The following is a 19,937-nucleotide window of genomic DNA, read 5'->3' as shown; positions in this document are numbered from 1 at the left end:
TAGAATGCAGCAGGGACCATCCGGAGAAAGAGCGTTTTCTGTTATCTCATAGTTATCTTTGAGGAGGTGGAAGATTTCCCTGTGAAAATTATCCTTATAGATTGCCCCTTATTTAAGGATACGCTGGCACTATCAAGTGGTACTCTTTTTATGCTGAAATTGCTAGCGACACTTAAGAGTATCTGCATGACTCTCTCAGCTGGGAGAGCAGCTTCAATAGATACCTACTTTCCATATATGTAGACAGGCTATGACACTTTCACCCATACTGACATGATCTGCATAAGCCGTGTGGTTTCCATTAAGAAGGTTCCATACAATATAGTCAAACTCTCCATTATCTTGCCTAATAGGAGAAGAGAATAACCCAGATAAAGGAAAGACATGCATAATTATTGCTTCCAGATAAGAGCCATCTCAAATATTCCTGCACTGTGCTCCCCAGACAGAGCTTGTACTTCTGTCAGAGCTTGCTAACTTTGAGTTTATTAACTCAGGCGTTACCTGCATCCATCTGGTACAAGCTAGGCAGCTTGGGTGCCTCTATGATTTAATCACCCCACAAGTAATCTACTAACTGATAATCGTCTTGGCTATAATTAAATAACAACTTCCATATTCACCCTTTTATACGTGCTGATACTGATACAGCGTAGACCCAGTCATGCATGGCCACGTCAAGGTTGAATGTGGCATAATGAGGAAAGGCAAATTATGCATGAAACGCAAGAGGAGTATGTTCAGAAGATGAGGGAACGCGGAAGGCACACAATGATGTAGAAGGGTTTTATATTCACATCTAACAACCTGGAATTAACACAAGCACTTCCTCTCTTATTCCCAGATAGCCCTCGCAGAGGAAGCTCACTCAGGACTGTCACAGGTAACACGTGCATGAACTAGAACTACCTTTCCACATGAATTGTCCGAGGTTTGGGGTTTGGTTTTTTTTTTTTTTATTGTGTTGCAATTACTCAGCCACGTTGAACATTTGTCTGTTGTGAGTTCTCATAATCTGTAATCTCCACAGATCTTTTAGTATTGACACATAACCTTCCTGATTTCAGCATCCATGTATAAATTGTGTAGTTTGGTCACAAGAGACACTCAATTCTGTTACAGATACATGGGCAAAACATTGTCTTCACCACTACAGAAAGAAATACAGATTCTCTTACAAAGAAAATGAAAATGTTGCAAATATTTTTTTTCTGGATTCTTATGGGAGGAAAGGGATTATAAAGAAATTAACTCAGACTTAATGAAATCAGCAACACCATCTCTTTCACAGTGAAGTGAATCATCTTGTGGAAACAAAACCATTGCCAGGAAAGTTTTTAATGGTGTACTTGTACATGACATTGTGTTGAGGAATTGACGATTATATTCTGCCACACTCCATGTTGCATTTACGAATTAGCATTGCCTTGGTTTGTCTGCACATTACAATTAGACAGAGCTACACAATGATGCAAGCCACAGGCCAAACTGTAAAGGGAAAATTGATGGGTTTGAGAAGTTACCCATATCATGTGATGTTACTAGACTGGCTACAGAAAAAGCAATTGACAGCAAATCACAGTGCCACACATATCAAATCCCTAAATATCGGTTCATTTTGCTTAAAGCATCACATACGGTGTTTAGATCACTCCGGAGGTCCTGGACAACGTTTTCTATACTCCTGGTATCCTTCAGAATCTCAATGCTTTGTGTATATGGATTGAAATACACAGAGAAGGGACGATTGATTGATTTGGCAAAGTCCCTGAAAGAAAAAAGAAAGTTAACATCTTTTTTTTTTTTTTTGACCTCTTCAGAAGAGAAAATTAGATTTTTTGAGTCAAGGGAAATAATTTACCTCATCTTTTCTTTGGCTTCTTCAAAACTTTCTGAAACAAAGTAAGCTTCCTGGAAAGTAGTGATAAGGCATTCTTGCAAACAGGTTGTCTTTGGATCGAATGTTTTCACATTGGCCTTGTCAGAGAGAGCATGCTGCAAAATACACCACAGGATCTGTTAAACCGTATCTTGATACTGCTGTGTATTTATACAACTGTTTATATATACAGCTTTTACATCACTGTGCTGTATGTTTTCCATTAGTTGGTAGCCTCTCTTGTTTTATGTATAGTGTTTTTTTCAGTTTAAACAGTATAGATCACTTGTTTCTTAAAAAAGCTCTTTTTATGAGAATAATTTTTTCCCCAAAATAATTATTAAAATAATGAAGAGGAGATTAGAAATGTACCTGCCATGTAGGCATACAGACCTAAATCTTCATCTGGAAACAGGAAAGTCATCAAATAACCATTCCTGAAAAAATATCTATACAACTACAAATACGTATGTCCCCAAAATGTCACTTAGTGGGTGAATTGACTCTGACCAAACCGTTCTTTACATTTTCAGGCCAAAATCATATACTATTTTCCTGACAGCAGAGTTTAAAAGTGAAACTATAGATCTGAAAACCCATTAAATAACGCCCATTTATTGCATGCTGATGAAATGCATTACCCTTCTGACACATCCACCTGAGCAATACTGCTCCATATAGTACTGCAAGGAAAAAATAACTAAACAGGCATAGATAAGTACAGAGCAGACACCGGGCAGAGGAGGCATGAAATGCTGCTAACCCAGAGAAGAGATTTCCAATTAGCCTTTCTCTCCACGTGACTGGCACAAGCCACTAGAAAGGACACAGAGGTTTCAAAACTGAAAATCAGGTACTGAGACATTTTCCAATGCAATCTTTTTCTAGCTCCCCTTTCCACTTAAATATTTGTGTTAGCTTTTGGATCTACCTTAACTTTTAGAGCACATGTATTTTCATTCTCAGTCCTCTGTACGGAAGTACAAGGTAAGGAAGGAAAGCGTATTTAGGTCAACTTTCAACCTTCTTTAGTCCCCTAATATCTATCCATAGTGAAGATGTGCATGAAAAGCACAGAGAAATGACAGGGAGGGAGCAGATCCCTGAGGTCCAAAGGTGCCTCATTTCTTTACTTTCTTTTTGCATGGACATTCTTTATAGCAGAGCAAGGTATTAACCTTAAGGTATTCACTACACCTTTTATCCGAGCTCTTGCTTATGCTCATTCCTAAATCCCTGTGAAAGGCTCTGAAAATATCACACTAGCTCTCAACCTGCCGTCTCCAAATAACAGGACATAAAACTGGAACAAGAACCTCTTCCTCCCACCTCCTCTCTCTCCAAAAATAAATACATGAAAAATTAATGCACAGAATCTTAAAATGTCAGGGAATTAACTTTCTTTAGTACATGTATCTTTTCCTTCTCACAAGGTTTGCTGTTTCTAGCCAGCCATCAGTTAAACAGGTTTGAAAACAAAAATAAAAAATGGCCTGTCTTAACCAGCATCTTCTTCTAAATGGATTGCAGGAATGGGCTCACCTTAACAGGCCCCTGTCTACATCCCTGTTGTCGCTCTCTCCTTGCAGAGCCATGATGTGGTTGAGTGCCTGTAAATTCAGGCATTTACCTCCTCCTATCAAAATTAATTTGTTTTTCCTGACTAGGAATTATAATAGGCTCCCTGGGAGATTAACTACAGATAAAAACATCTCCTCTTAAAATGCCTCTGTACTTCCAGGTGAGACTTGAGGCCTCAAATGTCTAAAGCACAAAGTTTTAAAACTCTGAGTGGATTGAGCGCTGTGCGGGAAATCAAGAGTGTGATATGGGCCATGTTTTCTTAGGAACCGAATCAATAGGCGACCAGTTCTGGCTCATGGATTCTTTCCTGTACTGTGACAGCTTCAACGGCAGGGGTGACAGTGTTGTCCTCTCCTCTTCTACTCCCTCTGCTGGGCCAGGCCTGCTTCTGGGGACTGAAGTCATTAGAGGCGAGAAGGGATTCAGCCTGTGGCTCCTACACCATGAGCGACTGCTCTAATCCCTGAGCCCTAGTTTTATAAAAGGGGAGAGTTTAAAGAGAAGCAAAACCTAATTCCTTATCACAGTGGATGTCCTCTGAGAAAGCCTTTCTGGTTAGTCTCCTCAGATTATCTACATGAAATGACTCCTACTTTCTGGATCCCAGTTTAGTTTACAGAATCACAGAATGCCAAAGGTTGGAAGGGACCTCAGGAGACCAACTAGTCCAACCCCCCTGCTAAAGCAGGTTCACCTAGAGCATGTTACACAGGACTTCGTCCAGGTGGGCTTTGAATATCTCTAGAGAAGGAGACTCCACACCCCCCCTGGGCAGCCTGTTCCAGTGCTCTGTCACCCTCAGAGGAAAGAAGTTCTTCCTCATACTCAACTGAAATCTCTTATGTTTCAGTTTGTGCCCATTGCCCCTTGTCCTGTCGCTGGGCACCACTGCAAAGAGTCTGGCTCCATCCTTGTAACAACCACCTTTAAGATATTTCTATGTGTTGATTAGATCCCCTCTCAGTCTTCTCTTCTTCAGGCTAAACATGCCCAACTCTCTCAGCCTCTCCTCATAGGGGAGATGCTCCAGTCCCGTCATCATCCTAGTTGCTCTCCTCTGGACTCTCTCTAGGAGTTCCTCATCTTTCTTGAACTGGGGAGCCCAGAACTGGACACAGTACTGCAGCTGGGGTCTCATCAGGGCAGAGTGGAGGGGGAGGATAACCTCCCTCAACCTGCTGGACACACTCCTAACGCACCCCAGGATACCATTGGCCTTCTTGGCAACAAGGGCACACTGCTGGCTCATGGTCAGCTTGTTGTCCACCAGGACTCCCAGGTCCCTCTCGGCAGAGCTGCTTCCCAGCAGGTCAGCCCCCAGCCTGTACTGGTGCATGGGGTTCGACCTCCCCAGGTGCAGCACTCGACACTTGCTCTGCTTCGCAAAGCAACTCTGCAGAGACAGGGATGTGCAGACACCAGGAAACACACAACCTGGAAACAGAAGGTAAAGAATTCAGACATGCCTTCAAAGTTAAGTGACAACTGATCAGTTATTCTTAGGATTGCAGTTTGGGAATGAAGTGCCTGAATTCTGAGGAATACCCACCCAATACCCATCTCCCTTCCAGAATACAGTCTTTTGGCTCTTGGATCAAGTAGGCATTATCATGGCTACTAAAGCAGCGGGAAAACATCTCTGCAAATCTGGATGGCGTTTCCAAATTCTGCAGCCTGGCACCTGTAATGTCTACTACTGATATGCTGACACCAGCAATGCCAGAGTTCAGCAACTGAACTGAGCCTTTAGACAGACCATAAACTGTCTAGCGTGAACTAGGATAGTCAGGACACTGACTCAAAGCCGGACTAGAGGGTTTTTTTTCAGAAACATTACAGTGTTCTAATATATTGGTCCTTGGCACTCTCAACATTACAAAGTACAGAATCTCGACAAAAAACTTCATCTGGCAAGTCTAAAAGCTTTCAAGCTCAGGCCTGTATTTTTGTTAATGAATGCTTTTCATTTATGTTTTGGTTGAACATTCAGTACTTCAGTGAAGTCAAATGAGTAAGTATCCAATATGGATTTCTCCATCAGAAACCTCTTTGGTGATCCACCTCCAATTACATGTCAAGGCTAACAATCACATGGAAAATAGCTTTTGGTCAAATAGAGCATCTTACTACCTTTCGGATTTGTGATAACTGTCTCTAATGGCCCATCCATACAAATTGTACTGCTTATGCTAATGCAGCTATTGGTGATTCTCCTTCAGTGCAAACAACAAGAGTTTGGAGTGAAACTTCCAAATGAATCATCACTGATTCCCAACAAAAGCTGCAGTGTCAGACAACTAGACAGCTTAAGAATTAGAGAACTACTCATACTGGAAATAAGCATAACACTGAAGAAATGCCTCTACTCCCTGCTAGATCAAAGGTTAAGAGAATGATTGAGGTACCAAACCACAGGTCTCTAGGGCCTAGGATGTCTGATGAACCTGTTCAGGGATGGAAGATACAGCACAGGACCTAAAGAAGACTTAGATATTTCTGGAGTGGCAGCTGGAGAGCTGAGGCATCGCAGATGGCACCAGGCACTTACACTGAGCAACTGTGAATCATTTCCTAAGTGACCACTATCACTGACACATGAAAAAAAGAGTTTGGTCTTGTAATTTCTCCTTTGAGTATAAAAAAAATGGAGTGTAATCGCACAACTTGGAGCTTTTCAGTTTCACACAAAAAATCCCCAAACCCAAAAAGCAAAATTTTCAGCTAGCAAGGGGAAAACTTCAGATGAGTTACAAATAGTGCTCTGTCTGAGGAGTGCAGGAGGGCAGAATAAGAACGCAGGTGAGAAGTTGTCCATGTGTCAGTACTGACTTTATCGCCTTATTATTCTGGGGGGGAACACAGAGCCTTGGAAAACCTGCTCTTAAGTGTTTTTCTGCTTATCTACAATGTAAGCTGCAAATCTGACGGTGTCCTGATTTTACCCGAAGTTTTTTATTTCATCAGTATAAATGTATATATTGTTTAGACAAATAAGGAAAAGATTCTCTATTTAAAAAGAGCAGTAAAATGAGCATCTGGGATCCAGGAGTTGTTTTCTCCATCATCTTCATCCTCTTCAGAAACAGAGCCAAAACTTATATTTGTTTCTTTTTGGTTATAAAGGCTAATGCTGGCACTTCTTAACATAAATTATGATTAAAACAAAATATGACTGGATATTGTATTTGACTTTAAAAATCTATACAGAAAGATTTGAAGTCTACCTCTCTGTTAAATATAGAAGCATATAACAGCTATATGTGACTTGATCTACAGTCAGCTGAAGTTGATAGGAGACTCCTTTAATGAAAGAGTTCAAGAGAGCATCATACAAAGTAAATGGATTAAAGTTTCTGAAGACATTTGGACTGCCTTTTAGAAAGCGTTTTAATAATTGAAATGCACATTATTTCTGCCTTCTCTCTAAGCCCCAAATATATACTGTGCCATAGTGTTAGCTAGAATTAACCTGACTATATTAGGCTGAACATTTTATAACTACTTACTGTATTATTCGTTTCCCCCCAGGCTTAATTTTTAATCTTCTCCTTCTCCTTATTTTGTTGTGGTTTTAAAATTTTTTTGCTCAATGCTTCCATAGCATGCACATCAGGAGTTGCATTTTTCCGTATCCAAAATTTGAAGTCTAAATACTGCATGGGGAAAAAAAGACCTGAAGGAAATCCTATATTGATAGACTGGTGCCCACATTTCTCTAGTTTTTATAGTTCTTTGTTGCTAAAGCTGTTGACCAGATTTGGAGAGTGGGGCAGTGTAATATTGAAACAGAGATGACCGAACAAGCCATTTGCTCGTCTGAAAGGCCCAAATACTGCTGGTCACTTCCACCCTGCAAATACTGTGACTCAGTTATTTCTAGAAATTATGCATAAAACTGGCCACTGTTTTTGTTTCCTGTGAACACTGTTGCATTGAAAAGAGAGCTGACAGGGAGGGCTGCTGGAAAAAGGCTTTTCTTCTTGCTGACAAAAGTATATTAACATCAAATGCCTGTAAAGTCAAGGTAGCAAAATTCAACACTGAAACAAGATCTACCTTCCTAGCGACAGGGACAAGTATCTGAACTTCTTCATAGAAGGGACTATGTCACTGTTGTCTTAAGAATGGCAGTAGTTATTTCTGAAAGGACATCTTCACTCTGACTCCTATGAGATGTATGGTTGTTGCACAGGAGGGTCAGACTTCTCGGCCATGCAATCAGAGTCTTCTATTCATCCCCAGTCACCACAGAAATAGCCACTATTGTTGTCATTGTTTTCAGAGCAATTGCTGCCATCCATTAGCTTTTCAGTTACAATCAGGATATTGATATCACCTACAGGGTATTAGCATTATCTTTCTGACCCCTTCAGCTCAGTTTTCCCTCCAAATAGGTGCTAGGAGATACATGCAGAGGTAAGGGAGATTTGTTTTCCCAGGAAACATCAGAGGCTGGCAACACCTTGATGCAAGGCTGTGCACCAATGTCATGGGTGCCCAGACATTCTCTTTCCTAAGCACCTGCCTGATGCATCTTGTTGACAAGAAGCACACTCACTGCCAGGTTTCTGGTCTAGTAACAGCTTCTCCCATGGTCAGATTAGCGGAAAACTTAGTAGTTTTCTTCCCTTTTTTTCTTACCTTTTAACTTCTTTCCTACCCTGGAGCACAGTCCCACAAAGACTTTCTGGATATTTTTCACCCTATCAATTCCTTCATGGGGACTATGGCTATCTGTGGTATGGTGCTGTTCTGTGCCTGCAGCACACAAGTGCTTAGTCTCTCAATAACTGAAGTGTCTAACTTAAGTCCCTATGCTCGGCATATGCAAGATCTAGTGAAATTTAATAGCTTATGATACACAAGAGGTCAAAGCAGATGATCTAATAGTCCCCTCTGGCTTCACATCTATGAAATATATATGTAGCGTAATAGAAAAGTATACAATATTATTGATTTATGGCTGAATTATTATTATATATGGCCACACCTTTGAAGCAGATCAATATAGTCCATTAATGTGCACATTATTTAATTTTTACTGTTGCTTTTCAAAAGGATTATTCTTTGCATTTATAGTGTGAGATTATTGCTGAGTGAAGAACACAGATTTGGGATCACAAATGTGCGGTAATAAAAATATGCATACTCAACAAGAATAATGTGTTTGTTTATGACATTGATGGTAGAAGATTTATTATGTTCTTGACTATTCATTTCCGCGCTTTTATGCCTTTAGATTTTGTAAATGATGCGATAGGTATTTTCAGGGTCATCACCTAATGACCATAACTGTTTGTTTAAATAAAAGGCGTGATTCTCTGCAGAATCCTGCACAGAATTTGGGGCTCAGCACTGAATGTTGTTGGGCCAGAGGAAAACAAGTGGGACACATTAATCTCTTTGCATTTAAACATCTTTGCACTGTGGGTATAAAATACCGCCAGGCTGATACAGAATGCTTCTGTGGGTGAAGTATGCACTGAACTTAGAGCAACTGTAATGCAATCAAAGAAAAAATATTGGAGAGGGTAATTTCCTTCAACCTTTTTTCTAATGAAAGAATAGCAATTTGACTAATGAGCTTCACCATGAATATTCTCAGTTACAGGTGAAAAAACAGCAAAAAAATACGGAGATACTTCTAGTAAACTGCCAGGTAGTTCACTGAAAGCCAGTCCAGGATGGTGGGAAGATGTTTAAACACAAATAAGCAGGAGATACATTGCACAACAGTTTGTAAATACTATTCTGTATATGCTTTCTAAAACCAAATGTTTACCTGAAAAGCCACCAAGAGTTCATTTAGGTCCCAAAAGATAGTACTCCTCCTTCTCCTTCCCCTTCCCTCCCATCTTGCCAACAGAGAGGTGTATGATGTCCCAAAATAACACACTTGTGACAAAATACCTTTTCCTTGTTCCTTAAGTTTTCTAGGCATAAAGAGAGGTAACAAATGATCCACTACAACTCCTCACACTGTGCAAGGTTAAACACTTCCTCCTTTGTAAGAACAGGGCTCTATGAATTGTCACATAGCCATGTACTTCAAGTCTAGCGTGAGTTTATATGCAAACCTTAATTTTAAATATGATTAATCTACTGACTTGGGACCTTAATAAATGTTGTTCTTTTAATATCAATAATGAATCCATTGAAATACATTGGATTACTTACAACAGAATCATGGCTGATTTCAAAACATTTTTGTGTGTATTAAAAATATCTGCTTCTCTTCTACACAAAGCTTTCCGAGCCCAAGGCACCCTTACCTGTTAGAACCTATGAGCCTCCTTTTACAAGAAATGCAAATTCAAACAGAAATAAGTTTTGTAGTTTATAGTTGCTTTGGTACTTTGGGCCTTACAAAGCCATTTCATGCTTCAAGTGCCAGCTGATATTTCAAACGCAGATATTAGGTCAATATCATATTTTAGAAGTAAGCTTTTTATCTTGAGAACTTTAACTGTTATTTGCGTGTCAAAATATTTACATCCAACTATTATTTTATTAAGATTAAATAAAGTCGATTCTGCTTTAATGGCACATACCTTCAATTCGCCAATAGAAGACAGAAGTCCTGCCCCGTAAGCACGTAGTTGTCCTTCTTGCTTGCAAAGGCCAAATTCAATCGTAAAAAAATAGCACTGTAAAACATACAGATACATACAGTGTAGTTGCAAACGGGCACTTCAGCAATGGCAATTGCTACCATATTCACTTGATTGCCCCATTTCTTCAGAATTTCATGGTTTTAATATAAATTCATATCAAGTATGTTATTACTGCTGAGTACTTTAAATGTCATGTTCTGCAGTAAGGGAGCTTTGCACAAAAATATGAGATCCTGGGTTTTGTCTGGGCACACAAGCAGTTCACAGGAATGGCCAGTTAGGAACAGACAAGCAAGATTGTTTAGGTATCAAAGGCACTGATAGTAACCTGCAGAGATTTTTGAAACCTTATGAAATAAATGACGTGCCTTAAAATAAAATTCTGCAAGGTAATTGGTCTGCCTGTCTAGGAACCTCTGAAGATCTCTGAGATCTAGTTCAGAGCACTCAGCTTTAAGCTCAAGCTGATATCACTTTAAAAGTCTGGCACATATTTAGGTGTTGTCTTGAGTTAGAATGAACTTACTTGTATGTATGTGCTTAAGAGCCTTCTTGAGCCGAGGCCTTAGTCTTCACTAGATTTTACTCTGTCATAAATGAAGAACTAATATGCCACTTGGCTTCTTAAATTACAGAAAGAAAATTACAGTCAGCTGAATGAGTTCACTTGACCAATCCATTACGATTGTTCTTTAGTTCTACGTTCGATCAGGTAACATATCTGAGCTGTAAAACTGATGAGAAGCTGTGAAAGAGATGTGCTCAATCAATGTAACAGTACTGTATCTAACTTTGCTGTATCCACCCAAAAAAGTTAAATGTTAGGGAGACCATAAGAAGCACAGAGAGCCCACTGTCCTCTAAATGCAAAAGATGACAGTCACTTCTGCTCCTACAGTACTGAGTTTTGCTTTGGATTTGTTATGACACATCCAGAATGCTTTCTGATGCTAGATCAAACAGTTGAGATTAAGCTAGCAACTATTTCTACATATGAAGGTTTTAGGAAGTCGATTCCTAATGTATACAAAAATACTGCATATATATATATATATATACACACACACACACACACCCCTATATATATGTGTGTGTGTGTGTTTATTACATTATCTGACGATTTCAGGTTTTGTGCAAAGGGATGTAACTCACTGAACCTAACAGATTTACATGTCTTTGCAGGAAATACTATTTCAGGATAAGAAACAACCCAGTATTTGGTACTAAATCTTAAGTTGTTCTGAATAACTTGAGAACGGATCTTAACACAATGATTTTTTCATCCGTTTCCTCCTTAAAGCCCCACTCTTCAAGGCTGAATATCGTACCAAATGCAAAAGAGCAGAAATTAACAGCTCTTTTAAGTTCAACAAATGTTTAGAAATTGAGAAATGATTCATTTCTCTGCCTCTCATAGAAGTTCCTGTGGAGCTAGTGATTCATGCAGCATAGCACTATGAAGAAGGGTGTAATAAAAAAGAATAAAAACATGAGCCCTGTGTCTGATCCAAACCTGCTAAGTCAGCTGGGAAGGAAAGGTTGCAGTGACTTCAAATGTCTTGAGTCAGATTCCAACACAGCAGTCAAAGGTACAGATATCCACAAGAGGACATGAAAGCACAACATTGTCAAAGAAACAAACAAAAAAACCCCAAAACAAACAAAAAAAAAACCCAAACCAACAACAACAACAAAAATCAAAGTTCCACCTCTGGCTTTGCTATTGACTTGGATAAGCCAAGCTGGTATAGAATTTTTCATTAGATGCAATGAGCTGATGTCACTACTTAAAGGAAGGCCAAGACAAGTCGTTTCCAAAACGGACACCTCAGGGACAAACAGCCAGGTACACAAAATGACAAAAGCATCACCCTAGGAGTGATAAGTGAAGCAGAGAGACCTACCACCAAGCAGAACACAAACTTAGCTTCCCTGCCTAAATATTTTGCCAGAAAAAACCTCCAGGAGGCTACAGACCTGGTTCTGTAGATGCTGCCACTGTCAGCGATGAACCACTCAGCTTTACACTTAAATCCCACTAACATCTTTGAATTTGCCCCCTCCTCCTCATCTTAAAAGAGCCCACCAGGTAGCAGTCATTATGAACATGAACACCCTGACAGATACACAGCAGCAGTGGGCTCCTGATAAAACACAGTGATCATGGCCATTTTCATTCTCAAAACCAACAACAGCTAAAAAGGAGGGAGTCTGGTGTTTGTCTGTTCTAGATCTGCAAGAGCAGCCACGACTTTGTCCCTATACGTGGGACACCTTTACCGTAGACCTTCCTCAGGCTGAGGAGGACCAAAGCAATGTCATGCTGCTCCCGGGAGAGTGCCCACTCAGCAATCCACAGGGCCAGCAGAGGGAGGGAAGAGAAACGCTCTCCTCATCCTCAGGGAGGACACGGGCTCACAGAGAAGGAAGGGGCAGATCCCTGCTGTCCAGGGCTAGGCTGTCCACAAGACAGAGGGAGACCTCAATTTCACATCCTTGATGGACAGACAGCACACACAGACAGAGCTTTTTTTACTTAAGTTCAGAAATTATTGTAATTGTTACTATTGCAAAAGGGAATTGTATTTAGGAGCCAACACTTGCTGGTGAGAGCCTATCGTCAGTATTGGCAAGACTTGCACTCTCAGTATAACTAACTCAAATAAAACGCATACAAAATGACCAGATGATAAAATACATCTGCCTGCTACTAACTTGCAGTATTAAGCTATAGCATTAAGAAAAGCCCTTCAAATGAAAAGCTGATTTTTTGATAAATTTGCCATATGCAACAACTACAATTCCTGTATTTAAGAGAGCTGTGCTTAGCCAAGAAAATGAGATAGCTCACCCAATGCTGCCATCTTCAGATCATAAGTCAGCAATACACGATTCCCCCCACCCTCCCACTCACAGACGGACACGCAGGGGCTGCTCCATGCATGACGAGACTCCGCAGGCTTTGGCAAGCTGTGCTCTCAAGTCTACAAACATCGAGGCATACTGATAAGGAGGTTAAATATTAACTATAAAGAGACACTTTTTATAGACCAGACGCATAAATGACCACTCTGTGCCTCTCTCTGTGTGCTAAACCACACTGACTGTGTTATTCTATATTATATACAGGATAATGGCAGTGTTAGGTTAACTGATGGACTTGATGATCTTTTCCAACCTAAACAATTCTATGGTTCTGTAACTGTGCTGGAGTGGGAATGACTGAACAAAGAAATGGCTGTTGAGATTAATCAAATTTTTAAAGCTTCACCTGAAGGCAAATAGCTGATTATTACATTGTTGTTACATGTAGGCTGGTAAACGCAAACACAAATGGGAGCATGTAGGCTCTCATGTTCTGATTTCAAATCTTGGACCTGCCTCTGGCATACTTCCCAGCCTGCAGCCCCAGACCCATGGCTCCTCTATAAGCTACAGCAATATCCTGTCGTCTCCCTTTACTTCCAGTTCCACCTCATCTTTGGGGTGAAGTGTGGCTTTGTTACAACCTAGAGGTAGGCTCTTGAAGTAGGAAAGGTGTCTTCCCATGTTGTATAAATTCTGTAGTTCTTGAAGAGTCTTCCACTAAAATGCTGCTCCATTAGCCAAATCAGCAAAATAAGATGAAGAATCAAACAGCCAAGTGAAGGATTAAAAAGAATTTTTAAGTCAAGAGACATCAATCAAGACTGTGCCAGCAGCTCAAGACAGTGTATGATATGACTTTAATTTATTTCTCTTATTTAACAAATGTATATGAAAGATACTTCACAGTCATGCTCATGAAACACTGTCTACATGGATTCAAAGTTATTAAATAGATCCATGGTAGAAAATCCTATTAAGGGCTATTAAATACTAATATAGCAGATCTCTTCCTTCAGAGTCCCTGAATCAAAAGTCATTGGCAACTAAAGCAGTATACCAGGAAAATGTCACCACTGTATGGCTTTATATCTACACTGTCCTTCAGATGCCTGCAATTTGCCAGTCTTAGAGACAAGATACTGGGGCAGCAGGTCTGGCCCAGTACATGTGCGATTCTAAGAGTCAGATCAGTTGTCCTAGTATTGATAGGGAAGATACAGAACAGGTCAAGCCCTGGCAAACTCCAGGTCTGATCTCCAAGGTAAATGCAGTGTCTGTTCTTCATGTTCAGATACTGTCCTGCATTATAAATTGGGCTACCAAAAAGAAAAAATCAGTGACAGCTGTGAAAGCTAATAAAAAAATATCATTATTCAAGGGTGTTTAGAAATTTTCAAAGGCTGGAAAAAAGGTCTGATAAGCTCAACTCTCCTCATCCAACTGGTGTCTAAGGCTTTGAAAAATCACTCTTCACATCACATCATTTTGCATTTGGGAATCTCCCTCCTGGGACCTGTGCAAAGACTTTGTGCAGGGTGTTGGGTGCTAATGTCACAGAATCAGTACTTCAAAATCTGACTTGTCCATAAAAAGGCCTTTCAAGCCATTCCACTTCGCATAGTTTTCTTATGGTATAGCTTAGAGACCAATATTTGTGTTCACTTGGCAATTTTCAGCATTATGTATAACATGAGATTTTATCTGTTCTCTAAAAGTACCTTGTAAAGATGTTGTCAGGACGAGTCCTGAGAACACAAACAATGTCAAGAGCTGATTCACCTGCACTCCCTGTCACAAGGGGGAAGAAGGAGAGACGGAGTAGCTGCACGACTGCAACCCTAGCACATGGATGGGAATATTCACCACTAATGGAACTGCTATTGGGATGGGACTACAGCCCCAAGCTGACATGTAGTAGCACAATCACTTTATATATATATAAAAAGCTAGTTGCCATGAAGACAATACAACTACTAATATGTGTAAATACTTGCAGGACCAGTGCCAAATAAATATCCTTAAGAAAACATCTTTACATTCTTTCTACTGGCTTTAAGATTTCAAAAGGTATTTGAATGGATCACTCTTAATTCAGATGCTTGTGATATGTTCACAATATGCAAAGATTAATTCCTTTTTCTTTAGGAGACCTTTGACATTTTAGCTCTAAAATGATTCACCTAGAGATTAAATCTCTCATATAGCTCTAATTACCTTGTAAGAAGATAGTTATATACAACTGAAAGACTTTCAAAAATCCCAATGTTAGAAATTAATCCTAAGAATTAATTAAGTAAAGGTGTTTTCTTTCCCCCTGTAAAAGTTGCTCAGATTGCAAGCAAATGTTGATTCAGAGATATCAGTGACTCCCATTTGTGCTTTCTTTCTTCATTCAGAGCTGGTACAAATAAATTTGTGAACAGTTGCTTATTTTTCAAAGACATCAATAGTCACCAAAAAAACCAGCTGGCATTTCACATTTGACTGCATTATTCAAAATTCACAGTCTCTTGAGTAGTATCAGAAATGCTCCACTACAAGAAACAGATAGATACAACACAGGTAACCCAGGCAACTAGCCAGTAGAGCCCTATGTTGGAGTCCAGACATCAAGCAATACCGGCTATTTGACAGCTATTCATGCGGGAACTTTATTGAGTAGAAATGCAGGGAGATTTTTGAACAACAAATAAATCTCATGATGAGCTTGTGAATAGATCAAAAGCAGAAAAGAAGTAAAATTCAATGCCTAAGTCTTTCATTATAGATGATTCACCTACCTCCAACAAAGGCAGTGACCCTATTCACAGCCAACAGCATTTCTAAATAAGAAAACAAAGTTTAATTTTTCAGAGTTACCTTCTTGAAGTATTTTGTTTAGTCTGCCACTTTGAAATGTATTTAGGCTCACTGAAATGAGGTTTCCTTTGGGGATTTCAAAGTGTATATATTTAACAATATTCTCCTTTTCCCCCTCATCTGACTGCTTTGCATTCAGACCCTTCACTAAGGGTGAATGTTTGGAACAATCTCTTTATAAACAGAAGTTTGAGTAGATGTGGTGCTGCTCATTAGAGAACTCTGGGATAGACACACACACCAGCCTTCATATTTTGGTTGACAGCCATAGCACACAGTATCACCACTTGCAAATTCCTCTAAGGCAGTAGCTTGACATACTCAGAGAAAGCATGCACTATAGTGAGCACAGGGGGGGCTTAACCCTCTGTGAATATTTTGAAATTATGTGTTTCTTTTTTCAGGAGTTTCTGGAGAAAAACTCATAATGGTAACCAAAATAACATTCTCGTCATGAGTTCGTAAGAGAGCAGAAAACGTACCTCAAGAAACACAATGCTACAGTGGTATCAGTAAGGAGGCATCTCTATACCTCCAACACTGGGGAGCCCGGCCAAGACAAGACAACGTGTACGACAGTTGCCTACCTTGCAGGTGCAATACGTCTTCCGGAATAAGATCTGGGGGACAGCCCTATTAACACCTTTGTGTCTCCTGAGAGAATGTGTCTTTCTCACATGAAGGAGGCTCTCTGTTATTCTGAAGAACAGGCAGAGAGAATGGAAGACGAAGCACTTCTGGAATCTTTCTGCTGCTGCTCTGAAAGAAGTTAGTTCCCACAGAGTTGGAGCCACTGGATATCCCATTCCATGTCTCAATTACTCCTAAATAACCTGAATTTAGGCTTGCTCTGCATTTTATCTGTCTGCCCCTCTCATTTTCTCTCAGTTGAAAACCTTGGAGACTTTTGGAACTGCAGAATCAGGAACCTCAGGAACACTTAAGCAGAAAGCGTTTCTGTGTAAAAGCCTGTTGTTCCCTGGCAAGGCAGCAACTCTCCTCCACCAAAGCCAGTGGTCATGGAGATGGTATGAAAAAAATCTATCCCACAAAAGCACGCTTGCCTTAACTTGCTCAACACTGTCAGAGAAAGAACTCCTAGTTTTTTCAACATAATTAACTAATAGTGCTGAAGCTTAATATGCAGCTAAGGAGATGAGACCACTGAAACTATGAATTGCTGCTTAGATCATTTGTTAAAACATAAAGCATTGAAGTCATAATGCCTTACCCTTCCTATTTCCCCTTCCCTATCATTTGACTCTTATCCTGAACAACTTCTAAAACCTGGGGTTTTAAGGTTTATTAATTTCATATGGAGTTATTAAGAACAAATGATGTGCAATAATGAGCCATTCCCTTTCCACTTTATTTTACAACATGTAACGTGAATTCATGTTCAGCACTCCCTACGGTGGCTGAAGTGAATATTTGCTTTTTTCTTTTTCAAGCTGTTGCTTCAAATTTCAGGCATCCAGAGGCTTCACACAGTGAACATAAGAGGCACAGTCAGGTCTTTCAACACGTTAGCTGGGACTCCAAGAGATGGGGTCCTCTGAAAGTCAAAGTAAAAAGGAAAAAAAAAAAGCTGAGTAAACATATGCTACTGCTGTCCAACTACACTCTTCAGTCTATGCTGCCTCATGTGCCACCCTTGATCCACCGTGATCCTTCAAAATTCACAGATTGCAAGCAGGGACTGTCTTTAGCGCTCTGCCATTCCTGTTTTCCAGATCTTTGTCCAGCTACTCTTTCAAATGAGGACTTTGCGTCAATAAAACCTGTCAAAGCAAGAAGAGTCCTGATTTTACATGCTACCTGGGCAAGGGCTGGCACCCCAGAAGTGCTCCCTCAGTACTGTGGCTTATGCTACAGCTTGGAGAGTATGACTCCTCTAGTAAAAGGCCAGGTACTTGAACACTTACAGGTCAGCATGACCCAAGTGAGAGCAGAATTTGGAACAAATGCACGTACAAGAGATTATTTAGGTGTCTTGACAGCATTCCCATTTTATGGGGAGTTATCAACCCTAGGACTGTTGCCCCAACCGTGAACTGCATTGCTTAGAAGAATACCTAGAGAACAGACAAGAACAACCTCAGACACTTTTTTCCTCCAGCATCCAGAGCCAGCATTTCTACAAAAGCCTAGCCCAGCCCTCAGGACCTGTTTCTCACAGTTACCTATAGACCTCAGCACTGGTCCAACATAGCTTCCCCTTCTCTCAAAAGGCCAACTTCCACTCCCCAGCAAGCACACTAAGAAGGAGCCTCAGAAGAGAAGGCATAAAGTTGCAACGCTCCCTGAAATACCAATCAAACCTCCTCAGGCTTGGGGAGGCAGCCTCCGTCCTTTTGAACATGCTGCAACGCTCGAAGGAAACTGCGTAAGGGGAAAACTGTCACCAGAGCCTCTTCCACTTACCCTGGGAGAAGCTTTTGATAGACTGATAAGGTAAATCCACAGATTAACAAGAGGCAAAAGTGCAGCAACAAATCACAGTACAGGCAATCCTCATTTTATAAGCAGAGAGTTTACTGAATCACTGCCCTATGCCAGACCACTGTCAAAATTAATTACCGCAGGCTGCAAGGCATCTTTAATAACTGTGCTTGGCCAGCCCAGACACAGACCCCAGTGTCCTCCCTAACAGGCACCTGGGGGAAGGCACCCGGCACATGTGGTGCTTCTCATGATGCCATTCCCTGGAGCAGGCTGTGTCCCCCCGACTGGCAGGCCAATTACTGCATACGGCACTTGCACTGCAGGGAGTGATGCAGAAGAGCCACCGAGCCTCTCACGACATTTTAGCCAAGGAGGGGTACGAGGTTCTTGTGCACATGATCAGCAGCAGAAGTCCTAATGTATCTGCTAATGAGGGGAAGTCATACCTTCAGAAAGGGGAGCAGCCTCCTGTGGCTGGAAGAATCTCAGAACTTTTGCAAGCCCTGAAATTGTAGGGGCAAGGAATAGCCTTGAAGAGCATTGAAGAGATGGGGACAACTGGCCAAAGTTTTAAAAGTCTTATTTCAAGGAAAAAATGCACTATTTCTTTGCAGTCATACCCATTTCAAATTTATTTGGGGGAGCAAAAAAGGGTAGGAATTCATTCAAAAAAGAGCAGCATCCACACTAATTTTCTAAACATTTAAGAAAGAAAATTAACTTCTTGAATCTATTTACGGAAAACTGCTTTAATAGCTAAGACTTGTTTTCAAACATCACAGTTTCCAACAGCAACACTGCATTTAAACTCAATGTTCTTTTAATCACGTAAATGCAAAGGGACTCCCAAAAGCTTTTGTGGCTCTTAATGCATTTGCTTAACCTGCCTTGCAAAAAAAAAAAAAAAAAAAAAAAAAAAGATAGTAGGCATCAGCACAAAAGTGTGAGTTGTCATGTCAAGCTGACAGATCAAAGAAGAAAAGTAGCTCAGGGAGTTTAAAATATCTATTAATTTTGCTACTAAAAATATGTCCAAATTGAAGATGTTTTTCACAGCCCCAAACAAAATCTTTTTCAAGTATAGTTGAGCATCTCCTTGTAGCTCCCTGATTTTGAGCAGTGAGGGCATCTAAAATTAATCTGTCATAACCAGAGTAGTCAACTGAGTCACCATTGAGTTACCTGCCAGAAGTCTGTAAACACAAAGCAAATCACATGAACGTGTATTCAGCAAGGTGGAAAAAAGTTACACTGAGCAAGTACCTGTTAGCAGTGAGATCACAGCTCTTCATTGGACCAAAGTCCAAGGAATTTACAGTGGCTGTGGTCTAGGAGTGACATATCAAATGTGAAGATCACTCTGAAATGGTCACTAGTGATCAGGCTCCCTCTGAGATGCGAGATAGAATTCTGAGTTCATATAGGTCCTAAATTCATTGCAGATGTATAATATGGATCTGTTCATAAACAAGTATGTTTATTCAAAGTTGAAAAATTAATCCTATGAAGGTGTTTACATTATAAAAATGCAAAATGTTTTGTTAAACTATAATTCTACCCACTTTTATAGAGTCAAAATATGTAACTGTAACAGTTACAGCCTACTGATTCAAGGGAGGGAAGAAAGACCTTTAGAAAAAGAGTAACATGTTTTATGGGGAAAAAGGATAACCTGGGAGTACCCACTC

General features: G+C 40.3%; 1 protein-coding gene across 1 annotated transcript in view; it reads right to left on the bottom strand.

Annotated features, from left to right (window-relative positions):
- Positions 1-1,593: 1,593 nt before the first annotated feature.
- Positions 1,594-19,937, bottom strand: part of TPH2 (tryptophan hydroxylase 2) — a 54,181-nt gene continuing 35,837 nt past the window's right edge. Inside the window, exons 9-11 of the mRNA XM_009646313.2 lie at positions 10,015-10,110; positions 1,862-1,995; positions 1,594-1,768 (exon numbers count right to left, since the gene is read on the bottom strand). Of these exons, the coding sequence (XP_009644608.1) occupies positions 1,594-1,768; positions 1,862-1,995; positions 10,015-10,110 (405 nt within the window). The remainder of the gene's footprint in view (positions 1,769-1,861; positions 1,996-10,014; positions 10,111-19,937) is intronic.

This window comes from Egretta garzetta, unplaced genomic scaffold, assembly GCF_000687185.1.
Source record: "Egretta garzetta isolate BGI_Z169 unplaced genomic scaffold, ASM68718v1 scaffold68, whole genome shotgun sequence".
Taxonomy (NCBI): Eukaryota; Metazoa; Chordata; class Aves; order Pelecaniformes; family Ardeidae; genus Egretta; species Egretta garzetta.
The sequence above is the reverse complement of the archived record's forward strand: the minus strand, read 5'-3'. Positions and strand labels throughout refer to the sequence as shown.